The sequence below is a fragment of the Acromyrmex echinatior genome, chromosome 7, assembly GCF_024713525.1.
Source record: "Acromyrmex echinatior isolate Ae372 chromosome 7, ASM2471352v2, whole genome shotgun sequence".
NCBI classification, from domain to species: Eukaryota; Metazoa; Arthropoda; class Insecta; order Hymenoptera; family Formicidae; genus Acromyrmex; species Acromyrmex echinatior.
In genome coordinates, this window is record NC_141858.1 from 14,282,156 (window position 1) to 14,302,891 (window position 20,736).

At 36.1% G+C, this 20,736-nt stretch overlaps 2 protein-coding genes across 3 annotated transcripts in view; one reads left to right on the forward strand and one right to left on the reverse strand.

Moving 5' to 3' along the window:
- Positions 1 to 20,736, reverse strand: part of spg (dedicator of cytokinesis spg) — a 54,602-nt gene that overhangs the window by 19,577 nt on the left and 14,289 nt on the right. The window lies entirely within an intron of this gene.
- Inx3 (innexin 3) overlaps positions 1,930 to 20,736 on the forward strand; it is a 22,513-nt gene continuing 3,706 nt past the window's right edge. Inside the window, exons 1-4 of the mRNA XM_011068580.2 lie at positions 1,930 to 2,533; positions 17,233 to 17,406; positions 19,972 to 20,393; positions 20,630 to 20,736. The exon at positions 20,630 to 20,736 is cut by the window's right edge and continues 289 nt beyond it. Of these exons, the coding sequence (XP_011066882.1) occupies positions 17,244 to 17,406; positions 19,972 to 20,393; positions 20,630 to 20,736 (692 nt within the window). The 5' untranslated portion in view covers positions 1,930 to 2,533; positions 17,233 to 17,243. The remainder of the gene's footprint in view (positions 2,534 to 17,232; positions 17,407 to 19,971; positions 20,394 to 20,629) is intronic.

Below are 20,736 nucleotides of genomic sequence, written 5' to 3' on the forward strand. Positions count from 1 at the left end.
GAAAGAAGGAGAGAACAGCTGAAAGCGAGAAAGGCAAAAGAAAAGAGAGAGAGAGAGAGAGAGAGAAAGAAGGGACAGAATATTTGCTCATCTCGCTCCAGTCGAGATTGGTCGAGATGCTGCGGTCGCAGACACGATAAAGGTCGAGAAAGCAAAGGTGAGTTCACACGATGCGTGTATCGTGCTCGGAGAGTCGCTGGAGTCCACCAGGAGGCCGCGCCGGTGGGCCTTTCTTGGTCCTTGAACTCGTCGCGAAAACGGTACCTTTTTATTGGCACGCTGCGCCGAACCAGCTTCTGTCAAGATCGCTGGAAGCTCGTTCCTCGAATTTTAGAGGAAAAGGATTATACTCTAAATTTCTTACAGTGAAGTCTCACTCTAAGAAAGTGAAAATACAACCACCCTTGAAAAAAAGTGAAAATATTTCACTTTTTGAAAAAGAGTGACAATTTTCACTCTCATCAGAGTGAATTTTCACTTCAAAAGAGTGAGATTTCACTCTAGAAAAAATAAAGATCGTCATTCTTTTTCAAGAAGTGAAATATTTCTACTTTTTTTTTTTTAAGGATGGTTGCATTTTCACTCTCTTGGAGTGAGATTTCACTGCAAGAAATTTAGAGTGTAACTTATACGAATTAAAAATACGCTTTCATACGTATGTTGAGGACGAAAATCCGATGAGGTGTTTGGTGTATTCATCATTACGATTATTAATCTTTCATGTAATGTACAATAAAGTATCGTTATTATATATATATTAGGTGTTGGAATTAATTCGTAGCGTTTTACAAGTGATGGGAAGTACTTTCATTAATGTATTTTTTAATGCTCATGTGAAATAAATAACATTCTTTCATTAAAAAACGCTACGAATTAATTCCAACACCTAATATATATATATATATATATAAGGATAGATAATTTATTATTAGTTCATTTTCGTTTATGCTAGCATCTACTTCTTCTTTTTGAGAAAAACGGAGAGACGAACATTTCAGCGACAAGTTAATTCCTCGCTGAATTTTTCGGAGAGGAGAAGGAAGCGCAACGAGACAGATTATTTCGGAATGGCAGGAAATGAGGTACCAAGCGAGCGTAGCTGCATTTCCGCGATTTGCACTAACGTACATTTCGTAACAGTCTCAGTCGTCATAATTAAGGCATGTAAATTCTGGTGCCTCCAGAAACGTTTCAACATTTTCATATTTTCAATGCGAAAGTTGCAAATCTGAAATGTACGACGGAATAGACATTTACTCCACTCCTCTCCATTTGAAAAAATTCATATTTGACTGCGCACAATATTGGAAGAAATATTAGGAACAGGAATAAATATTAGAGAAACAAAAAAATAAAAAATAAAGATTAAATGTAACAGATAATAATGAATACAAAAATAAGACATAAGTATGTCTTATATTTGTATCCATAGTAATACGTCTTAGATCTTATTTATATCCATCATTATGCTTTAATCTCTCCCCCTAATTATTTAAATTTCTAATACTTAATATTTTTTCCTGCTCTTAATATTTTTGCCATTGTGCTCAGGGCCTTAGCCGTTCAAAATTGTTGATAAAATTTTCTCTTCCTAAGTTCTCATACACAACCTACACTGAGAAATACGTTTTGATTAAAGAATAAGATTAGATTCGATTAAACCAACAAAAAGATCCAACATGTTGGATAATCATAGTCTAGTTACGGTAATCTAAAATTCATGTTTGGCCTCATCATATAAAATAACTGTACTCGTTGGGTCTTTATGTTAATTTAGAACATTTTTCTCAGTGTACGCAATGTGGCATGTCCTTTGTCAGAAAAATTTCGCAAGACGACGCAAGCCGCGTGGATTCCGTAAAACGGCGAAAGAGCCTACCGACACGGAAACTCGAAGACGTGCGATCTCGGCAGGAAACTGTTGTACGCACCTGGCACTCCCTCTTCTTCATCCGACCAAGCTCCCGGACTGGGAGCAAAATGGCGGAGTGGTGGGGCCCCGAGCGAGTACTTCGCCATTCGCGTCAGTCGTTTTCCGGGCCCAGTCAGTGCGTCGTGTGCGCGAGTCTTATTCAGGATCCGTATTCGCATCGCGGAACAGAAGAAAGGAAGAGAAAGAGAGAATTAGAGGAACGCGTCGCTCGGAAGAGCGCTTTGTTCCGGTTTTCCATCCGCCCGCTTCTGGTGCGCATTTTCGTGTCCGTTTCTTTTTTCGCGCTATTTATCAAGGAAAAATCGCGAAGCGATTTTCGAGGATCGATCGATAGATCGATCACTCGAGGAAAAAAAAGGAAAGAACGCTCATCCCTCCCGAGGCCTCCGAGAGACGAGAGACGAAGAAGGATCTTTTAACCGAATCGACGCATTGCTGCTGCGCGCAGTTTAGGGTAACCCCTCGAAAGGTTGCCGTAGGGCCGAAAATCCAGTGTGAGGTTAGTTTCGGGTTCAACAGTCGACCACGACAGTCAGGGGGTAGCGGCAGCAACGACATTTCGCCGAGGGACTCGACATTGTGCTCGACAACAAACGGAAGGTATTGTCTGACAAGAAGGGAAAAACAAACGCCAGGTGATTTTTCGCGATGCAAATCGATCGCGCATTTCGCGCGTACGATTTTAATTCCCGCGTCTTTGCGTATCGATTTGCACAGATTCGGACGAAGAGGTGAAATAAATGGGTAGCTAATAACTTTATTAGCGTTTACTTACTCCAACGAGCGCATTGATGTAAATAGATGCTATGGTAGAAACATGAAACATGTTGGAGCGACGTGACAAACATATAACGCTACAATAATATATAAACAAAGCCCGCAATGTGGTGTCGAAAGACCTTCCGTTTTGAGGTCTCCTTCGATTGTTGTTGGAAACGATCCGAGAAAGCCGGGATTCAGGAATCCTTCGGAGCCGACCACCGAAATTCCGGTGTGATTCCGAGATAGAGATTTCGATGCTCAGGCACGCTATGATCGAAACGCGAGGCACAGCTGACACAACGAACGCGAGTTCCGTTTCCGTAAATCGGAAATTGAATTCATCGGTCGTTCCTCGATGTACGATGCTCGAAAGCAAAGTTTGCGACGCCGTCGACTTCATCGAAATAAGTCGCTTGCTCTTATCTATTTGTTCAGTCCAACCGGAGTTAATTTTAAGATACTGCAGTAAAGAAGTAAAATCAAGTTAACGAGAATGAATCGACGTAAACGAGCGTAACGAACTCTTTTCTTTTAGCAGAAAGAAAAAAGACGTCCCTTACAGAAATTTAATATTAGCCATTTCATCGCTTTCATCAATATTAAAAATATTGTACATAAAAATATTGTTAAAACAATATTTTGAATACTCAAAATAAGTGATTAATTCACTATACTATACTGGTATTAAATTTCTACAAGGGATGTTCATATACTATTCGTCCATGTTCATTAAAACGAATTCATTGCTCGTTCGCGATCGTTTGATCTGAATCCAGCCTCATAGATTACGGATCGTTCCACTGTCGGCTGTTGCGTGGTACATCGTAGTTCGATTGCTCTTCGACGAGCGGTTTTAACGAGCGCAACTCGCCGCAACTCGAAGTCGAGAGAGAAACGCGCGCGTCTTCCTCAGCAGCAGCACGCTTAATCGACCTCAATTGGCAAAGCAGCCGGCTCTCCGGTTGAGAACGAGCGATCGTTTCGAACCGATCCGATATCGGCTCGCACAAGCCTCGGAATGAGTAATCCTTCTTTCACCGCGCGCACACAATTCCTATTACCTGCGTAACAAAGTACACACTTCGTTACGAAGCACAAACTCTCGCATTACGTTGTTCTCTCCTGACGCTGACTCGCTATTTCCAATCGACATCATATTCTCGTTTTTCGCTATTCGACACAATTACGTACGTTTATATATCTTCTTTTATGCGTGTTACAATGAAATGTATATCTTCGCTTATTTGCAACATTAAAATATTGTACATGTTTTATATATCCAACTCGAATGAAATATATATATATATATCTTACTCGAAATAAAATCAGATTCTATATAAATCTATAAGAATAATTGAATTATAAATCTCAACATCAATTTTTAATATATGCCGTTTAATTAGGTATAATAAAAATTATATCGGACATAATTGTTACTATAAATTATATTAATACATCCACAGAGTTACAAATTTGTTTGCTCGCATATAAAATACTAAAATAAAGGCTTTATGATAAAATCAATGAAATAAATCAGAAGCATAAAAATCAACGCTGGATTCTTTGTGCGTCCTCAACAATTTTATATTTTTAAATTTATTGAAGATACTTACCGAAAGTGACCTAATTAGAAGGTCGAAACGCGCGCGCGTTTGTTATTAATGTAGAGTACGAAGTATAAAATTTGAAACGCACAGAGAATCCAGCACAGAGCCTTCTATGCTCCTGATTTATTTCATCGTACATATTTGTCTTCCTGGGAGAGAGAATCGAATTTTCACGTCAACTGGTTCTAAGCGCTAACGGTTCGCCTAGGAATGCGGAGCAGGTCAAATTTTTATTCACTGTCCAGTTTACCTTTGCTTCAAACAAGGGCAAGAGTGCTCTTTCCGGAAATCGGCAGGCCTTTCTACGGTAGGCATCTTCACCCAAGCTTCGACATAGGAGAACTCGACTCGCTTCTCGATCACGAGCGGTTCGCAACGCGGCTACTTGTGTTCCGCTCGAGCGAGAACGGAACGGCTCGTGGCTCGCGCGCGATCGACGTGAAAAAAAAAAAAAGCGTCAACGCGCACGCGATCGATAGATCGTTCACGAGCCGAGCGAGTGAGAGACATGTACGTAAAATATAAAAATAAGGTGTGATAAACGCGAAAAAATAAAACATGTTAAATAAACATAGAAATTGTGAAGGTATAAGATGGAAGGCTTATTAAATTAGAGGAAAAGATATGCTGATGTAGTCTCCGCTTAAAAGTCTTTTATAATTAATATCATCTCTTGCAAAAGATGTTCCTTTTTTTAAATAGATATCGTGAAACAATGGCTTACGTTTTTATTTATAATTTAATTACGATTTTCAAGTTTTTTCGTATGATTTTCAATGTCAAGTTTAAGTGATTGAAATTTCGAACATAATAAAATGAAAAATTCGATTAAAAAATAGGAGCGTCTTATATCTCACTTATCGTCTTCTTTAATAACAATTTTGAGAACGAAAGTGCTTTTCATTTGATGACACGAGTCAACACAAGTATTGTTTTCATATCAAAAAAGAACAATATGTGCGTGTCGGCTTATATCGTCAAAGAGAAAGCAACCAAAGATATCTGCAATTTAGATAAGATGATGAAGGAAATTTCCTAAAATATAGATAAATAACGAGATTATTTTCCGTCCATAAAAGCTTAATTACCGGCTTCAAAAAAACCTGTGAAATTTAATGTGCTCTAAATTAATATGATGTATTTTTGATCGTATTTTTTATCCTCCAGAGTTTCATATTTTTCTAATGCGACAAGAAATATAATTTTCAACCGCGAGAGATACATTCCTAGCCCTTCGTTTCGATAGGTCGAACGATATACGCGATTCTGGTGCGGTAGATAAGGACCGATTTCCAGTTTCCTGAATGAGATACGGCGATGATAAAGAACCGACGAAAGGACCTTAGACCGGGAATTTAGATATGTATGCATAGCATTATCTGCCGCCTCCGCGTTTCATGGAAGACGTTAGAATTCTCCGCTTTTTTGTAATCAAAGTTAGAAAACGACCGTGTAAATATACTATAAAAGGAGTAGGCATAAAGAAAAATCTCTCGTAAAGAAAAATGATCTTGCAAACTTCTTGAGAAGTTAATTACAAAAATTTATTTTTATACGAGATAACTACACAGAAAACTGTACATATACATTGTAATAAAAAAATAATCTAATAACATGAAACGATAAAATAAATAAGAATAAAGTGAACAAAGTCCTGATGAAGTAAACTGCAATGTACACGTTGGCGTTCTAATAATAGCTTTTTTTCCTACACGAAGATAATCCGCGAAATGCATAGCTTCTATAGAAAATAACCGTAGAAGCCTCAAAGGCATAAATATTTTTTCGCGCGTCTATGTGACATTGAAATTATAGTTTGATTTTATTATTTTAGCGAATGCTGTTAATAGAGTTTTTATTTCAAATACCGACTATGATATAATATCAAATTATCTGCAATTATTTTACAGTATTATTTGCAGTTTGAGCTGAGAGAAAAATAAATTGGCACGATTTTAACGCTAATCGGTGCTAGCCGTGAGAAAACAATAGTCTGCGTCTAATCTCTCGACAGTTACATGCACTTGAAAAAAATGCTTCTGACGTCGATTTCTCTACATCTGTGTAAAGACAGCCTCCGCAGTCGATTTCTCAACCAGCCGTCATTCTCAAGGCCCTCGAAAAAACACAATCATTAAGAATGGACTATTCCGTCCGAATCGTAAATCAAAATGAATATTGTTTTGAAGTCTATTATCTAACAAAAAATATCTAGCATTAATTAATTAACAAAATTTCTTTACAAAAATATATATATCACAAAAATACACATAATGATCGAAAATGAGATCAATCTATAACTCGCAAAAGTATTAAGAATAAAATTAGTTTACGAAAAAACAGTAAAACGATAAAAGTAAAATTAAAATAATTAATTCGTAAAAGCTTAAATTGTAATTTCTCAGTCTATTAAAATATTCAACAATGATTGTACTTAATTTTGCACAATTTATTTATAATTCTCGAGTACGTTATAAAAACAGAATGGCGATCTAATTAATTATTATCATATTCGTCTTACTTCTCATTATTACATCATTATCATCTGTCATTTTCCCACGATGCCATTAACCTCCTCCCTGAGCTCTATCGTCTCCATTCATTTTTCGCATCTCGAATGAATCGATGTGCATGCGTGTCTATCGAGCGTATCAGTAAAGCGTAGCACTTGTACTATACGACGCTATGAAATATTAACGCGATGATGCTCGTCGACGTGTGGAATAACGTTCGTGTAGAATTACGGAGTCGAGCGAAGGCACGTCATACAATGTGTGTATATATACGAGGTGTCTCACAAAATCATCAATCTTCAGAATTGTAACATATACGAATGATGTCACGTAAAAAGTATATTACAATCTATATGCGTATGAGTATAATATATGATATGATAACGACCATCTTTTATGTACATAATCGAGTCTTTTTCACAAAACCTGAAAAAACTCAATAAATCTATTTTCCTTTTATGAATTTTTTAAATTCTATTACCGGAGTACATAATAAGTTTATAATATTAATTACTTATTAATATGGTCTATTTTTATTTTATGTAGAGATTAGTTTGAGACTCTTTTATTAAATAAAACGAATAAGAAAAAAATGTTTTTAATCCCCATTGACATTTTATTTACTGGACTACATATGTCACTCCAGAAAATAGAATCGCGATCTATCGTGCATTACGTAGCGTAGCCGCGAAAAGAACAATTCGGCTGAACAATAATTAACATAATTCGTACGGCCTCGTTCTCTATTTATCGTACGCAATTATCGTGACGCGAACGCCGTAAAACGCCACAATCTCCGTCGCTCGCGTCATCAGCACTGCTGTGAGAAGAGTGAACGCGAGGAATCCGCCCGAGGTGGTGGAACGTTTTCGCGAAAAACTCGCGGAACGGAACGCGAAAATAATATTTCGCGGATATCGGCGAGTTCCCGCCTTTCACCCGACGTTCCTTCGACGAAGCGAATAAAATTACCCCTTCACTCCTCAACTGCATTGCATGCATTATCATTCGATGCGATCGATAGGACGATCCCTCGCTCGATTGCAATCGGCTTCCTTGCCCATCGCCAAGTCACGGACTTGAAAAATCCAGTCACTGAAGGCGCGTTTTCCCACGTATGCTCTTTAACACCAACCGATCTATACCCAACTCTGAAAGAATTTCAATTGAAAGCAGTGATCTTTGCAAGGAACACCTGCCTTAAAAAGCCAAGGACACGCTTTCATGAGCGAAGTGGAAAGAGGTGCACTTGCATCTTTCTGAATTTTCTAAAGGAAAAAAAAAAATGAAGAAGCATTGATATGAAAATTTCTTGAAGTAACTCTTTCTCTCTTTGTTGAGATTTAATGAGGGAATCGTGCAACTTTCCATGGAATGGATGAAAATATGTATATTACGATCTAATACAATTAGGATTTGTACAAAAGTATGATTTAAATATTTATCACAGTTCCACAATTTAATATTTCACGATTCTAATTATTAGGTGCGCAACTAAGTTCTCGCTGTTATTTTGATGCATTTTCATCAAAATAACAGCGAGAACTTAGTTGCGCACCTAATATTAATTTATGGCTGAGGGACGTCTCCTTCTCCGAAGAAGGCCACTGAAAATTTAAATTCGAGGGTCTGCCCACTGTTTCGTCAACGTCGTGCTCACTTAAGAAATACAAGGAGACTTGGCAGAGTAGACAAGACGTCGAAGAGCGTGGACGGAGTTCGCAAGACACGTAACTGTAAATTCCCTTTCCACTCACGCGATGAAGCCGCCAAGACTCGTCCTTTCGCCGCGAAATGAAGAAAAAGCTATCCGCACGCACGTCACGTATGCCTTTCATGTACAATGCGAGAAACCTTTTCTCGCAAATGGCAAAATATTCGCTGCAAATATAATAAAATTTCACTTCGAACTACAATGAAATAATATCTACGCTGAAAGAAAAGATCGGCTGCTGTAGCAAATTAGATGGTAAAAATGTGACATAGCATTTTTAATTGGCTGCAGTAGTCAATTTTTGGTTGCAGCAGCCAATTTTTGATTGCGTTAGCCTATCCGCAACGTTAGTATACTTTCTAAATCTGGATCAGTGGATAATCACAGATATCAGTGCCAAGTATGCCACTGATAATCAGTGAATTAAATGTGAGATCCCTAGCTAATCTTTAATGTGCGATCTAATTAACCCTGTTTCAGTGCTTAAATTCAATGAATATGGTATTGGAAGATCGAAATTAACGTGCAAATATCAGTTTTTAATTTTAGTTATATAATATTAGGTAGTCATTTAAAAAGTATCCGCGGTTTTTTGTTCAATTTTTGAATGAAAAAACCGCGGATACTTTTTAAATGATCCAATACTCAAATATTCTTCCTTTTTTAGTTGAACCTCATTGATTATCAGTGCCGTTGGGTGATTAGTGACTATCTACTGATTCAGATTTAGAGAGTAAGATTTCGACAGGCTAACGTGACCAAAAATTGGCTGCTGCATTGAATTAAAAATGCTATGCCATATTCAGCCAATTTTTTTTCTTTCAGTGTATTTCTTCGTGATTTTTTGATGGAAAATTCATGTTTCTATATCAATGACATATGACACATATCGAACGTCGAGTTGTCGAGTATGAAAGCGCATATCCGAGAGCATTTAATGTACAAATACAAGTGAAAAGGATAGTCATCGCCATTCGCTCGTTATCGAATTCCTAATAAAGCATTGACCGAATACGCCTCGCGTGCAATTACAACGTAATATGAGGGAATTGCGCAGACAACGGCTCCTTATATATATTTCCCAGACGGCATATTATATTTCATTCGCGTGACTTGAAGTGATTAAAAGTTTCGCTAATTCAAGTTATTAATAACCCAAAAAAAAGCAAGATACTTTTACTTTTATAATTTCATCTTTGTAACAGAGAGAAATATCTCTCTTCGAGTACGAATGCAAATTCAAGGAAACGATTCTCTCAAAGAGAATATGTTTCCTTGGTATGCTTTCCTTTCTCTGTGTTTTTTAAACGCGAAATGTCAAACAAGTTGGATTCGACACATCGAGTACGTGCGGACAACTTTTGCGGGATCACCGTACGTGAATAATCGTAAGAGCGATATGTGTCTCTCCGTGACGCGCGAGACACACACAATTACTCGGATGGCGATTATAAAACTCGTATCTTGATCGCAGCGCGCAGCATAGCGAATGGTCGTTGATACAATAATTTACGGCACGTTGCGCTAATTTGCTCACTGTCGAGGGCGGCCGTTTATCCACGGCCAATCGTGTTATTAATTCACACATGCGATCTCAAACTATCACTGCGCGATATAAAATCAGTCAACAGGAACCAGGTTATAATTCAAGCTCCCCGAATTAAAGATTCATTTTTTGCATATCGATTTACTTTCGCTCCATTACTGTAATCTGAAATATTAAATGAAGTTATAAATTAAACATCACGACGTTAGGTGTATTTTCGCGAAATACCTTTACATTTTATATTAATTAATTTATTATTAAATGAAGGATGTATGTTGAAAAAGTTGCAAATATTTAGAAAATGTTTTTAGAAATTACAGGCATCTCGGATACGTTAATTTTTTAAGAACTTTCAAAGAGAACCATTATAGTGTCTTCTCGCCAACTTGTATAAAATTCCAGTCGCATCCGGAAAGAAATGTGATTCATACTGCCGAGGAAAGTCCTTAGCAGCTCGGCTGATTTCCAAGAAGTCTCCCTTGAATCACACATTTCTCAGCAATATATTCAATGAAGACAGCTAAAATGTCTTTTCTACGTATTGAATAATGAAAAATGTGTGCCGTCATAAGTAATAATGTAGTATTTTAGTTTTACAGAATCCTCATACAACATAAATATATCAGAAATATTACAAGAGCAATTTTCATTACGAACATAATATATTTTTCGCATTAAATTTATTTAAATTTTCAACATATTAAGATTTCTTTAATAGATGCCTATTAAGCATTAAAATTTAACGTGTGATATTGTTTCAGTAGTTTAGCTGCTTTTTTTAATCCGATAAAATTTTCAGCGCGTTTAAAATGTGACTACAAATGAAACAAATAAATAGGTATTTTAATAAAAAAAGCCATATAAATTATCAAAAATCCCCAAAAAGTAAAATTATACCCCCCCCCCCCCATAATCATTACTATAAGACTAAATTTAGATGTTATCCTATATATATATATATATATATAATATATATATATATATATATATATATCAAAAATATATACCAATAAAGGAAAAGAAATCAATAATATATAAATTATTATATAATACCCTGCTCTTAACCGCTCTGGATTTTTTCCCCAATAAATAATTAAAAAAATTTTGATATATACATATATATGTACATATTTATATAATACATAATTTACATTGAATTATTTAAACATCAAAGATCCAGCTTCGATCGTTATGGGCCTTTAATTCCTATTCTAAATAGGATTCTCATCGAGCATAATCCAATGTAACATCAATGCAATAATAATGCAATGCAGAAGTATCATTGACAAGACACTTGAGTCTGCGATAACAAATTAGATCAACGTGATGTTGAGTCTCGCAACGGGATATGAGATTCAAATTGATATTATTCGATCAATATCCAATCCGGATTTACGTCGCGGCTTTCAAACCTCGGATGAATCGCGTCCATGTTTCAAGTGATCCCCATATCGGCGAATAACGCTCGAGTACATAAATCACGTCCCGATTACACTCGCGCTCGGTGCTGTTTCTCTCTCTCTCTCTGCATTAGCAGCTGTTATTAGTCCGCACATGTATGCGTAAATCACGTTACTACGATCGTTGTTTCGACCTACAAATCGCTCTAGTTTCATCACGCAGCGTAACCAGCACGCATAAATCACTCTCGTATTACCTGTTAACCGCTGAATCGACCGAATTTTGTTGATCATCTCCATTTTTAATATTGTTAACTATAAAACCGCCGGATTTTACAATCTTTTTCGATCTTCTTCAATAAGAAAAAAACTCCCAATATATATTTAGCAACTTATTCATTATACATTCACCTTTCGTCACTAAGTTCTCATAAACACGTCGTTTCAGCATTACAAAGTAAGTTTCGAATTCTTCTTCCTCGTTCGAATCTTGTGCCTCGTTATGATTTCATGTATAAAAATTCTTTTCTAAATTATTTTTGTGCTACTTTTATGTATCGAATGTCTCTCGGAGATTAACTTCGGCGAAAACTTCGGGAATATAAATAATAAAGACCCTTTTCACCTTTTCCACTAATTAAACACGAATTAAACACGAATTCTAGGAATTATATTAATTATACGTTACACTACTAATAATATAATGGAACAGTACAATAGCATGGTATCCCCCTGCAGAAGTAGCTATACGAAAGTTTCCTCTTGCCGTCTGCTTTTTACTTCGGCCTTTCTTTTCTCGCTTCGCAAAAACCGCAGGCGATGCTGCGGACGAAATCCCGGATCTGTCGCGGACAAAGGGTCTCCATTTTTCTCGATCGTGTATTAGCAGCTCGAATCCGGCGGCATCGGCGGCGACGGCGGCGGCGGTCTCGCGCGATCCCAAACCTGTTTTCTGCATCCGTAACCTGATACGGACAATTCGTACGAGATTCGAGCCGCAGCAGCACCGGCGATCGTGAGAAGAAAGCAGTCTTCAGAAATCCACGTCGACCAGTGGATTCGCGGAGCTGCGTTATGCGCCGCTCATTTAGAAGTAACGTTTAACGCCTTATCCAACAGTACTTCTCTCATCGGTTAGATTAATGATGCTACTTGCAGAAATTTCAATGATAAAATTATGAATAATTGATCGCCTGGAAAATAAAAAAAGAAAATGTCAAAATTAACGCGGGTAATTCTTTATTATTATAATAACGATGATATAACTGCGCAAATGTATAATAATATAATTACTGAGATTCATAATTTTTTAGATACTGATGATGCGAGATAAAGAAGAATTGATATGCAGCGTTACATGTTGGCATTTTGCATTTTATTCTTTTCGAGTTGAATAATTCGTGGAAATTCGCTTGATTTAGTAACTAAAACTTTAGTCATGAACAGAAGCGTCGAGCGGTGACGACGACAAAATTCCACTTCGTGCTCACGACAGAATTTATTGCCGCGACCAATAGAACATAAACCTCTTTTCACTCGGTATGTACCGTATCTACGATTACGCAACGCCGTAAAAATCGTGTTCTAACTAGACGTATAATCTAAGAGACGTATAATCAAAACGGTTTTACGATTACAAATAGTGATACATATACTTTTTAATGTAAATTAATAAGTAATACGCGGATTAAATAATAAATAAAACATAAAATAACAGCAAATAAAAGAAATACAAGTAGAATAAATTACAATACACACAAACGTATTACAACAGTAATACAAAGAATGAGGTAATAAAATCAAAGAATCTGCATAACAATGAATAATTATTTTTATGTCACTGCCATTCGCAATATAGTAGTAAATGTAATTTACTTCGCGAAATTGCATAAGTCCGTGAATTAGTATCCAATATATTGTATTTTCCAATATATATTTTCAAAAGTCGCGTACAGTTCATCGCGATAATTCGAGAAATATGATTAATCAAGGCGAGATATGTAAAAGGGTATCGGCCTTTCTTGTCGTCGTCGTCGTCGTCGTCGTTCAATTTACGTAGTTGTACCCCACTCTATCCGAGAAACCAGCAGCAGCCAACTGGTTTAACTTGACTGGTTCCCTCGGCACGAGTGTCACGAGAAGCATGACGAAGGCACTTGAAAATTTGTATGTCTCCGAGAAAATACCGTATGAAACATTGTTTTATTTTTCTCACGACTCGTAGTGCGATCGTTACTGATAACATGCTTCGAAGGCTTCGCAGTTGTAAAGGAGACATACAAAAAAAGCATTTGTCATTGAAGGCGATTATGAGACAATTAGGCTGTATTAATTTCGCGAAATTGTTCTACGTAATGGAATATCGCAAGAAGAAAATTATATATATGCAACCGCCTACGTTTTCATTTAGATAATATCTAGATTTTATGGGTTCTATACAATTAGTTTTTATCTCGAGATAGAATCATGCAACGCTAAATAAATAAATTATATATAATTAATATATAATTAACCTAAGCCAACCACTCATGGGTCCAATGGACCTTATGCGTTTTTTTTTGCTGTAACTTTTTTATAATATAATTTGAAGACTCGGATTAAATTTAAATATTTTAGAATTTTTTTTCAAAGTAGTCATTTTTTGCGAATTTTTCCAATAAAATTTCCTTGAAGCATTGTAATTAATTGAAAATAAAATATTATTTATTTGAGTCATTGATCTGTCTTTGTCTGACTTCGAGTATAAATTTCATACGTTTTGAGCTAAAAAATACGTATTCAGTCCAGAGATATAGCGTGACAAAGTTGCAGGCTTTCACAAACGCTGGTGTGGCCAATGTGGAAGGTAACTAAAAATAACAATGGCTTGCTAGGGGTTAAAAATGAAGAGTAATTTCTATCAATGTATGAAATTCGGTTCGATCTAAAGTCAGTTCTTGCGAACGATGCACTACGATCGGTAAATCTGCTGACGGTTCGAAATTTCACACAGTCCACGTGTATATACGAAATTAGCATCTTTGCAAGATGAATGACAAAGTCCAACTAAGTTCGCAATCTTACAATCCGTTCTGATGCTGCGGGAATGTTCTCGTTAAGAGACTCGTGCGGATCAACTTCTCACAAAGGCACGTGCTCTGACTGTCAACTAATTTAAGTAATAAAATTCCAACGCGAGCAGTCACGATACGAGTTCATCTATTCGTCTCTAAATTTTGTGGAGAATACTTTGTCGCTCCAAATATTCTTTTATAAAGAGAGACAAGTATTCGAACATTGGGACTCAGTGAAATTGTTAAAACTTTATTACGAACTACATTATTCTGAAAAACTGTATTTTTTTACAAATTATGGCATACTTAATTAATTTTCTTATTATGAAGTAATACTATAGTTTATTTTTATAATTATCTATCACTTAATTCTTTTATGTAATAATGATTATGTACCAGATGCTTTTATTATACGCGCTTCTATTCTTTGTATGTCATGAGATTAATTAATCACGTTACGTCATGCATTAACGAGAATATACTTCTCGTGACCGCGGAATAACGAGCGTGTTCTTCAGATGTGCGTATATTAACGCAAGTCGGGTAAAGCCCAGCCTTCTATGCTTCCATTATAATCACGCGCGATTACACTGAAAAGCAGGAGAAACCACAAAGCCACAATACCTCGAGATAAAAACGTAAGCTCGAGATAAAAAATTTCGTACATCAATTTCTTTTTTTGAAGAAACTGAAGATTTTAAACTCATTAATTCTTGACTTAAAAGATGAAAAGAATTGAAAAATTGTTATTTAACCAGCGCGGTTCTAAATTTTTTTTGTACATAAAATTCTTTCGAAAATTCGTCGAAAGATTGTCAAAAAATGAGAGATCCAAATGCGAGAGATAACTTTTCAAATCGTTTCCGGGTTCCACGAAGACCGATCTTTGTTGCAAATATAATTTCTGCAAAATGTGTGCGATCAAGTGGTGGTTCCCGAGGCAAAAACAAGCACGTCGTACCACGGAAATCTGACGACTACGAAAACGAGAGGGATGAGAAGCAACCCAGTCGGGCTTTTGTTTCCCGACGAGACAATCTACGGGTCGAGGTGTGTGGCGCTTAGGACGGGTTCTTCTGTCTCGCTCTCTCTGCACATATCGATCTTCTCATACACATCTGCCATTTCCGGTCGCGCGCACGTTATTACTATGGGCACATACATCGGGGAGGCGAGAGGACCCTTTTCGTCGAGGGTTCGTAATGGGTATTCGAAAGGGCGGCACAGGGGAAAACAGCACGAATCGCATCATCCCGCTTTACTAGCGCGACATTCTCGCTGAATGGAAGCGCGGCGAAGCACTTTCGCTTTTGTTCAAAAAAGGAACGGGAATAGTTGTCGTGAGGTGGGTGACAATTGTCTGCAGTCGAAATTTATCTGCGGAATTTATCTGCAGAAAGGAACCCATATAAGTAATTTTACAATCGATCTAGTAAAGGCAAACTATTGGTCCAATACTGACTAAATACTGGATGATAACTTGGGTCTGTAGTACTGAAAGTTGGTACTAGTCCAGTTATTTTAGCCAGTGATTTGCCAGTGATGGCCTAATATTGGCTCATAATAACTTTGACCGTCATTTGACAGCCAGTCATCTGATGGCCCAGTACTGGTTGACGGAATCTTGACCGTCAGTTGACAGTAGTGTTAGTTAAGTGTTGAATTCATTGTAACTGTTGGCAATTATATGGGAAGTTAACGAAAACTGCTAATTTCTAAAGTCTGTTGAATTCTCATCTGTTTTGAGTTTTTCTACAAATTTTCAAACAAAATTTTGACAAGGAACTGCGATCGATTGAGTTAGTATTTTGTTTGTTTTACAAGTGACGAGTTTAATCGAGTGTCTTACTGTTAATTATATTTCAAAAACTTGTCCTTGCGATCTTTCGATTGCGAAATTCAATTAGCTCCTTAAACCGCGAATCGATAATTGTCACCAAAAAAATCAGGATTAGATAAGATTGATTAATTGGTTGATATGGAATGTAGTCTGCCGTGGAATTTACTACCGGAACCTGTAATTGAATTAATTATGAGGTGATCTACTGATTAACACAGAACTCGGCGCAACCTCGTCTTTTTTTCCTTAGCAATGCTTGCACAATTCAGTCATTATAAATTACCGACTTATATGATAAGAATGCTAATGCTTGCCCCTCACCGTTTGAGTTAATGAAACGCACTTCTAATCACGATCGATCAGCTGAGTGGCATTCATTATGCATAACGGGAACATAATCTGATTGCTCGTCAATTGAAGACAGCCTTTGCTTCATTCGTACTTCTCGACTTTTGCTGAATTCATTTCCATAATGTCTAAGAATCACATATGAATGCTAACATTTTTGTGTCCTTTTATTAATAATAACACAATCGAATTTGCTGACATATTTCTGTATTTTCTCTCTAGAGAAAATTTCAGCAGTTAATGTTTTTTTTTAATTATGAGTTACAAGATCAGAAATGAAACGCTTTGCATAAACAAAGCATCGGAAATAAAAATAAACGATAAAACTAGTTTTTCATTTAATTTTATGTGCGCGTCTCTTTGGCGAAATGTTAATTTAAAACTCGATTGCTAAAATAAAAATCAAGAGCTTTTGAAATGGAGTGACAAAAAATATTGCCGATATTTTAAGCTAATTCTCGTTCATTGACAATTCTGTCGATGATGATAAAAATGAAGCATCTCTTTTTTTTACAGATTAAACGAAAATGGCGGTATTTGGCTTGGTCTCGGCAGTCGCCGGGTTCGTCAAGGTACGATATTTGATCGACAAGGCTGTTATCGACAACATGGTCTTCAGAATGCATTATAGGATCACATCGGCCATTCTGTTTCTTTGCTGCATTATCGTTACGGCCAATAATTTGATAGGTAAGATACCTTCTTTCAATTTCTGCCGCGAAATGTCAAAGGTCTTTTCTCTCTTACATCTCGAGAATTCTAGAAATCCTTGAAAGTCTTCTAGAAATACAATCTTTTCTTCGAGAAATTTTCTTATGTTGCGATTATCTTTGATTTTTATCGTCAACTTTTATAGTCTTCAAAATGAATACGATTATTGTCTTAGTTTATCCAAACATAAAACGACTAAAAATGAGAATTTATCGCATTTAATATAACAGCAAATATGATAAATGCCGTCGGTAAATATAAAAACTTTTATAAAAGAGCAGGAAAAGATTCGGCGATATTTCAAAGCGCGAAGAATGAGTTTAAAAATAGAAGAAGCGAAGATGAGACTCATTTAAGCTGCATGGGATATCCAGGTTAAAGATCAAGCGACTACTTGAACTGTAAGCCAAGTGCAGCTGGTCGCCACCTAATCAGATGGTGATTAGGAAGACTCGGATGGAGGCGAGGTGATGACGTCGCGTCTCTCTCGAGAATGTTTACATCAAAGATCGAAGTCTTCAAACACAAATTCTATCTACGCTCCTTTATCACCGCATACCGGAGACAATGTTTAATGTCGCGACGAACGGTTGATCAGAAGAGGAGCCATGTTCGCATCTAATGATCATAACATATCACTTGGTGTATACCTGTTTCTTATTACGGCTGTCGGTGAATCGAGGTCAAGTCGCGTGATTAATGACGAGCGAATCTCTTTGATTACGCGGGATGAAGCAGTTGGGAAGTAGCAATTATGCTGTAAATGATTACATGTATGTAATATTGGAAAAGAACGCACTCCTGCCTACTTCTCGTTGGCACTGTCAGGCTCGAAACGTAAATGGATCACGTTAATAAAAAAAGTTACAGATCAATGAGTTAAATAATGTACGAAAATTTATTATACAGATTTACAGAGGATATGCCAGTGATAAGTCATCATAGTTCTAACTCGCGAAATTAAACATTCGATATTTCAAAGATCTTTAAAAAAATTTATGATCTCGAAACTCGCGCTCGTTATAAGATGATCAAATAAACCATGAGTTGATGAACCATTGCGTAACTTAATTGTCCATAAGCGGCACGATGCGAAACATCTGGTACGAATACGAGCTATACGTTATGCAGCACACATGTGACTTGCATTTACAAAAGGAAAATCTCGGGGAAATCTATTCGGCCTAACTATTTTCTACTCTTATTTGCTTTTCTATTTCTCCTCAATGCAGCAACATGTATCAATTTTAAACGTTTTATGAAACAATAACATCCTTTTTTTATATCATAAAAATGTTATGATCGTATATTTCTTTTATAACATATATTTCTAAAAGTAACATGAGATTTTTTTATTTAATTGTATTTAAAAAAATAATATTTACAATCTTTTTAAACATTTTCTTATTTAGATGTTGAAAAATATTGGCGTGGGTGCATAACTTTTTATAAATTTGTGCATTAATTCTTTATTATATAAATCCGCTACTTTTGTTAATTAATTAATATTATTAATAAACAACTTTTCATAAAAAGTTTTCATAAAAAGACTTGAAGGCGAACAGAGCAGAAAATATATATACATGAATGTTATTAACAAAAAAGGTATATTATTTAGATTTATGTGATTAAAATATACGGTATATGTATTGCGAATTTAATATTCAGAATAAACTTTAGTGTATTATCAACACGTCAGGTAAGATAACTTGAAGCTCAGGTTTCGAGTGGTATCGTCTAGTTTTATAAAACCATCACGCAGCATCCACTAAGCGATTCGTTCACAGCGCATCACGTATCACGTATAAAGAATTATCTTCGTAAGCATAGATAACGTTTCTGCGACATTCACTGATCACGGGGAATTAATGCATTACGGCAATTTCACGGGATAACTCCAGTAATCATGCTTGTAAGATAAGCGATAAACGTGCAAAGAAAATACTTCTTCAAAATTTAATTTTTGTAACTTATATTTATATATATATATATATATACACACATATATATATATACATGTGTATAAAATTAAGCTATTTATAAATCGTATTTATAATTTTATGTATCATGCAATAAATCAAAACTCTGAAAAATTATTTAAAGAATATACACACATATATAAAATATGTATTAAATATATATATATATTAAATATATATTAAAATATATATTAAAATATCCAAAAATACATGATAAAATTATAAAGACTATTCCTGAAATCTGAGAATTAAAAATTGTATAAAATATTAGGTGTTGGAATTAATTCGTAGCGTTTTTTAATGAAAGAATGTTATTTATTTCACATGAGCATTAAAAAATACATTAATGAAAGTACTTCCCATCACTTGTAAAACGCTACGAATTAATTCCAACACCTAATATGTTTTATACATTTTAAGATTCGAAAGATTCGAGTCTATCCCACTCATCTCATTTCTCACGTAATTTATATCTCGTATCTAACTAGTAAATATACAGAGAGACCATCGATTTCATCGATCGTGATCGTAAAACGGCCTGTAATCCTTTGTCTTTCTTTCGCAGGCGATCCCATCAACTGCATATCGGAAACATCCTCCATCCATGTGATCAACACGTATTGCTGGATCACGTACACGTTCACGCTGCCAGGAAACCTCGACAAGTCCGTGGGTACCGAAGTGGCCCATCCGGGTCTGGGTGGCGATTACGGGGAGAAAAGGTACCACTCGTACTATCAGTGGGTGCCGTTCATGCTGTTCTTCCAGGGTGTACTGTTCTATTTACCACATTGGATGTGGAAGCAATGGGAGGAAGGTAAAATCAGGATGATATCCGAAGGCTTGAGAGGTGCTATGATCGACTCTAAGCAGGAACGTCAAGCTAAGACCGAAAGACTGGTTCAATATCTCATGGAGACCATGCACTTGCATAACAGCTACGCTGCTGGATATTTCTTTTGCGAGCTCCTCAACTTTATCAATACCGTAAGTACGCGTTCACGACATCAAGAAACTATCTAGAAACGATATTTGAATGATTTGGACGACGCTAGCATTTAAATCTCGTTTTTTAAATATAATTTCGCGTAATTTCATCACTATAGAATGTTTTTAAATTATTATAAAGCTACGAAATATACACAAGATATTAAAATATTTCTACAAAAGTAGAATCATACTCTTTATATTAAATTAATGATACAATGTCTTGTCTGCTCCAGGTTGGTAACATCTTCTTCGTAGACACGTTTCTGGGCGGCGCTTTTCTTACATATGGTACGGAAGTGTTGAAGTTTAGCAACATGAATCAGGAGCAACGTACTGACCC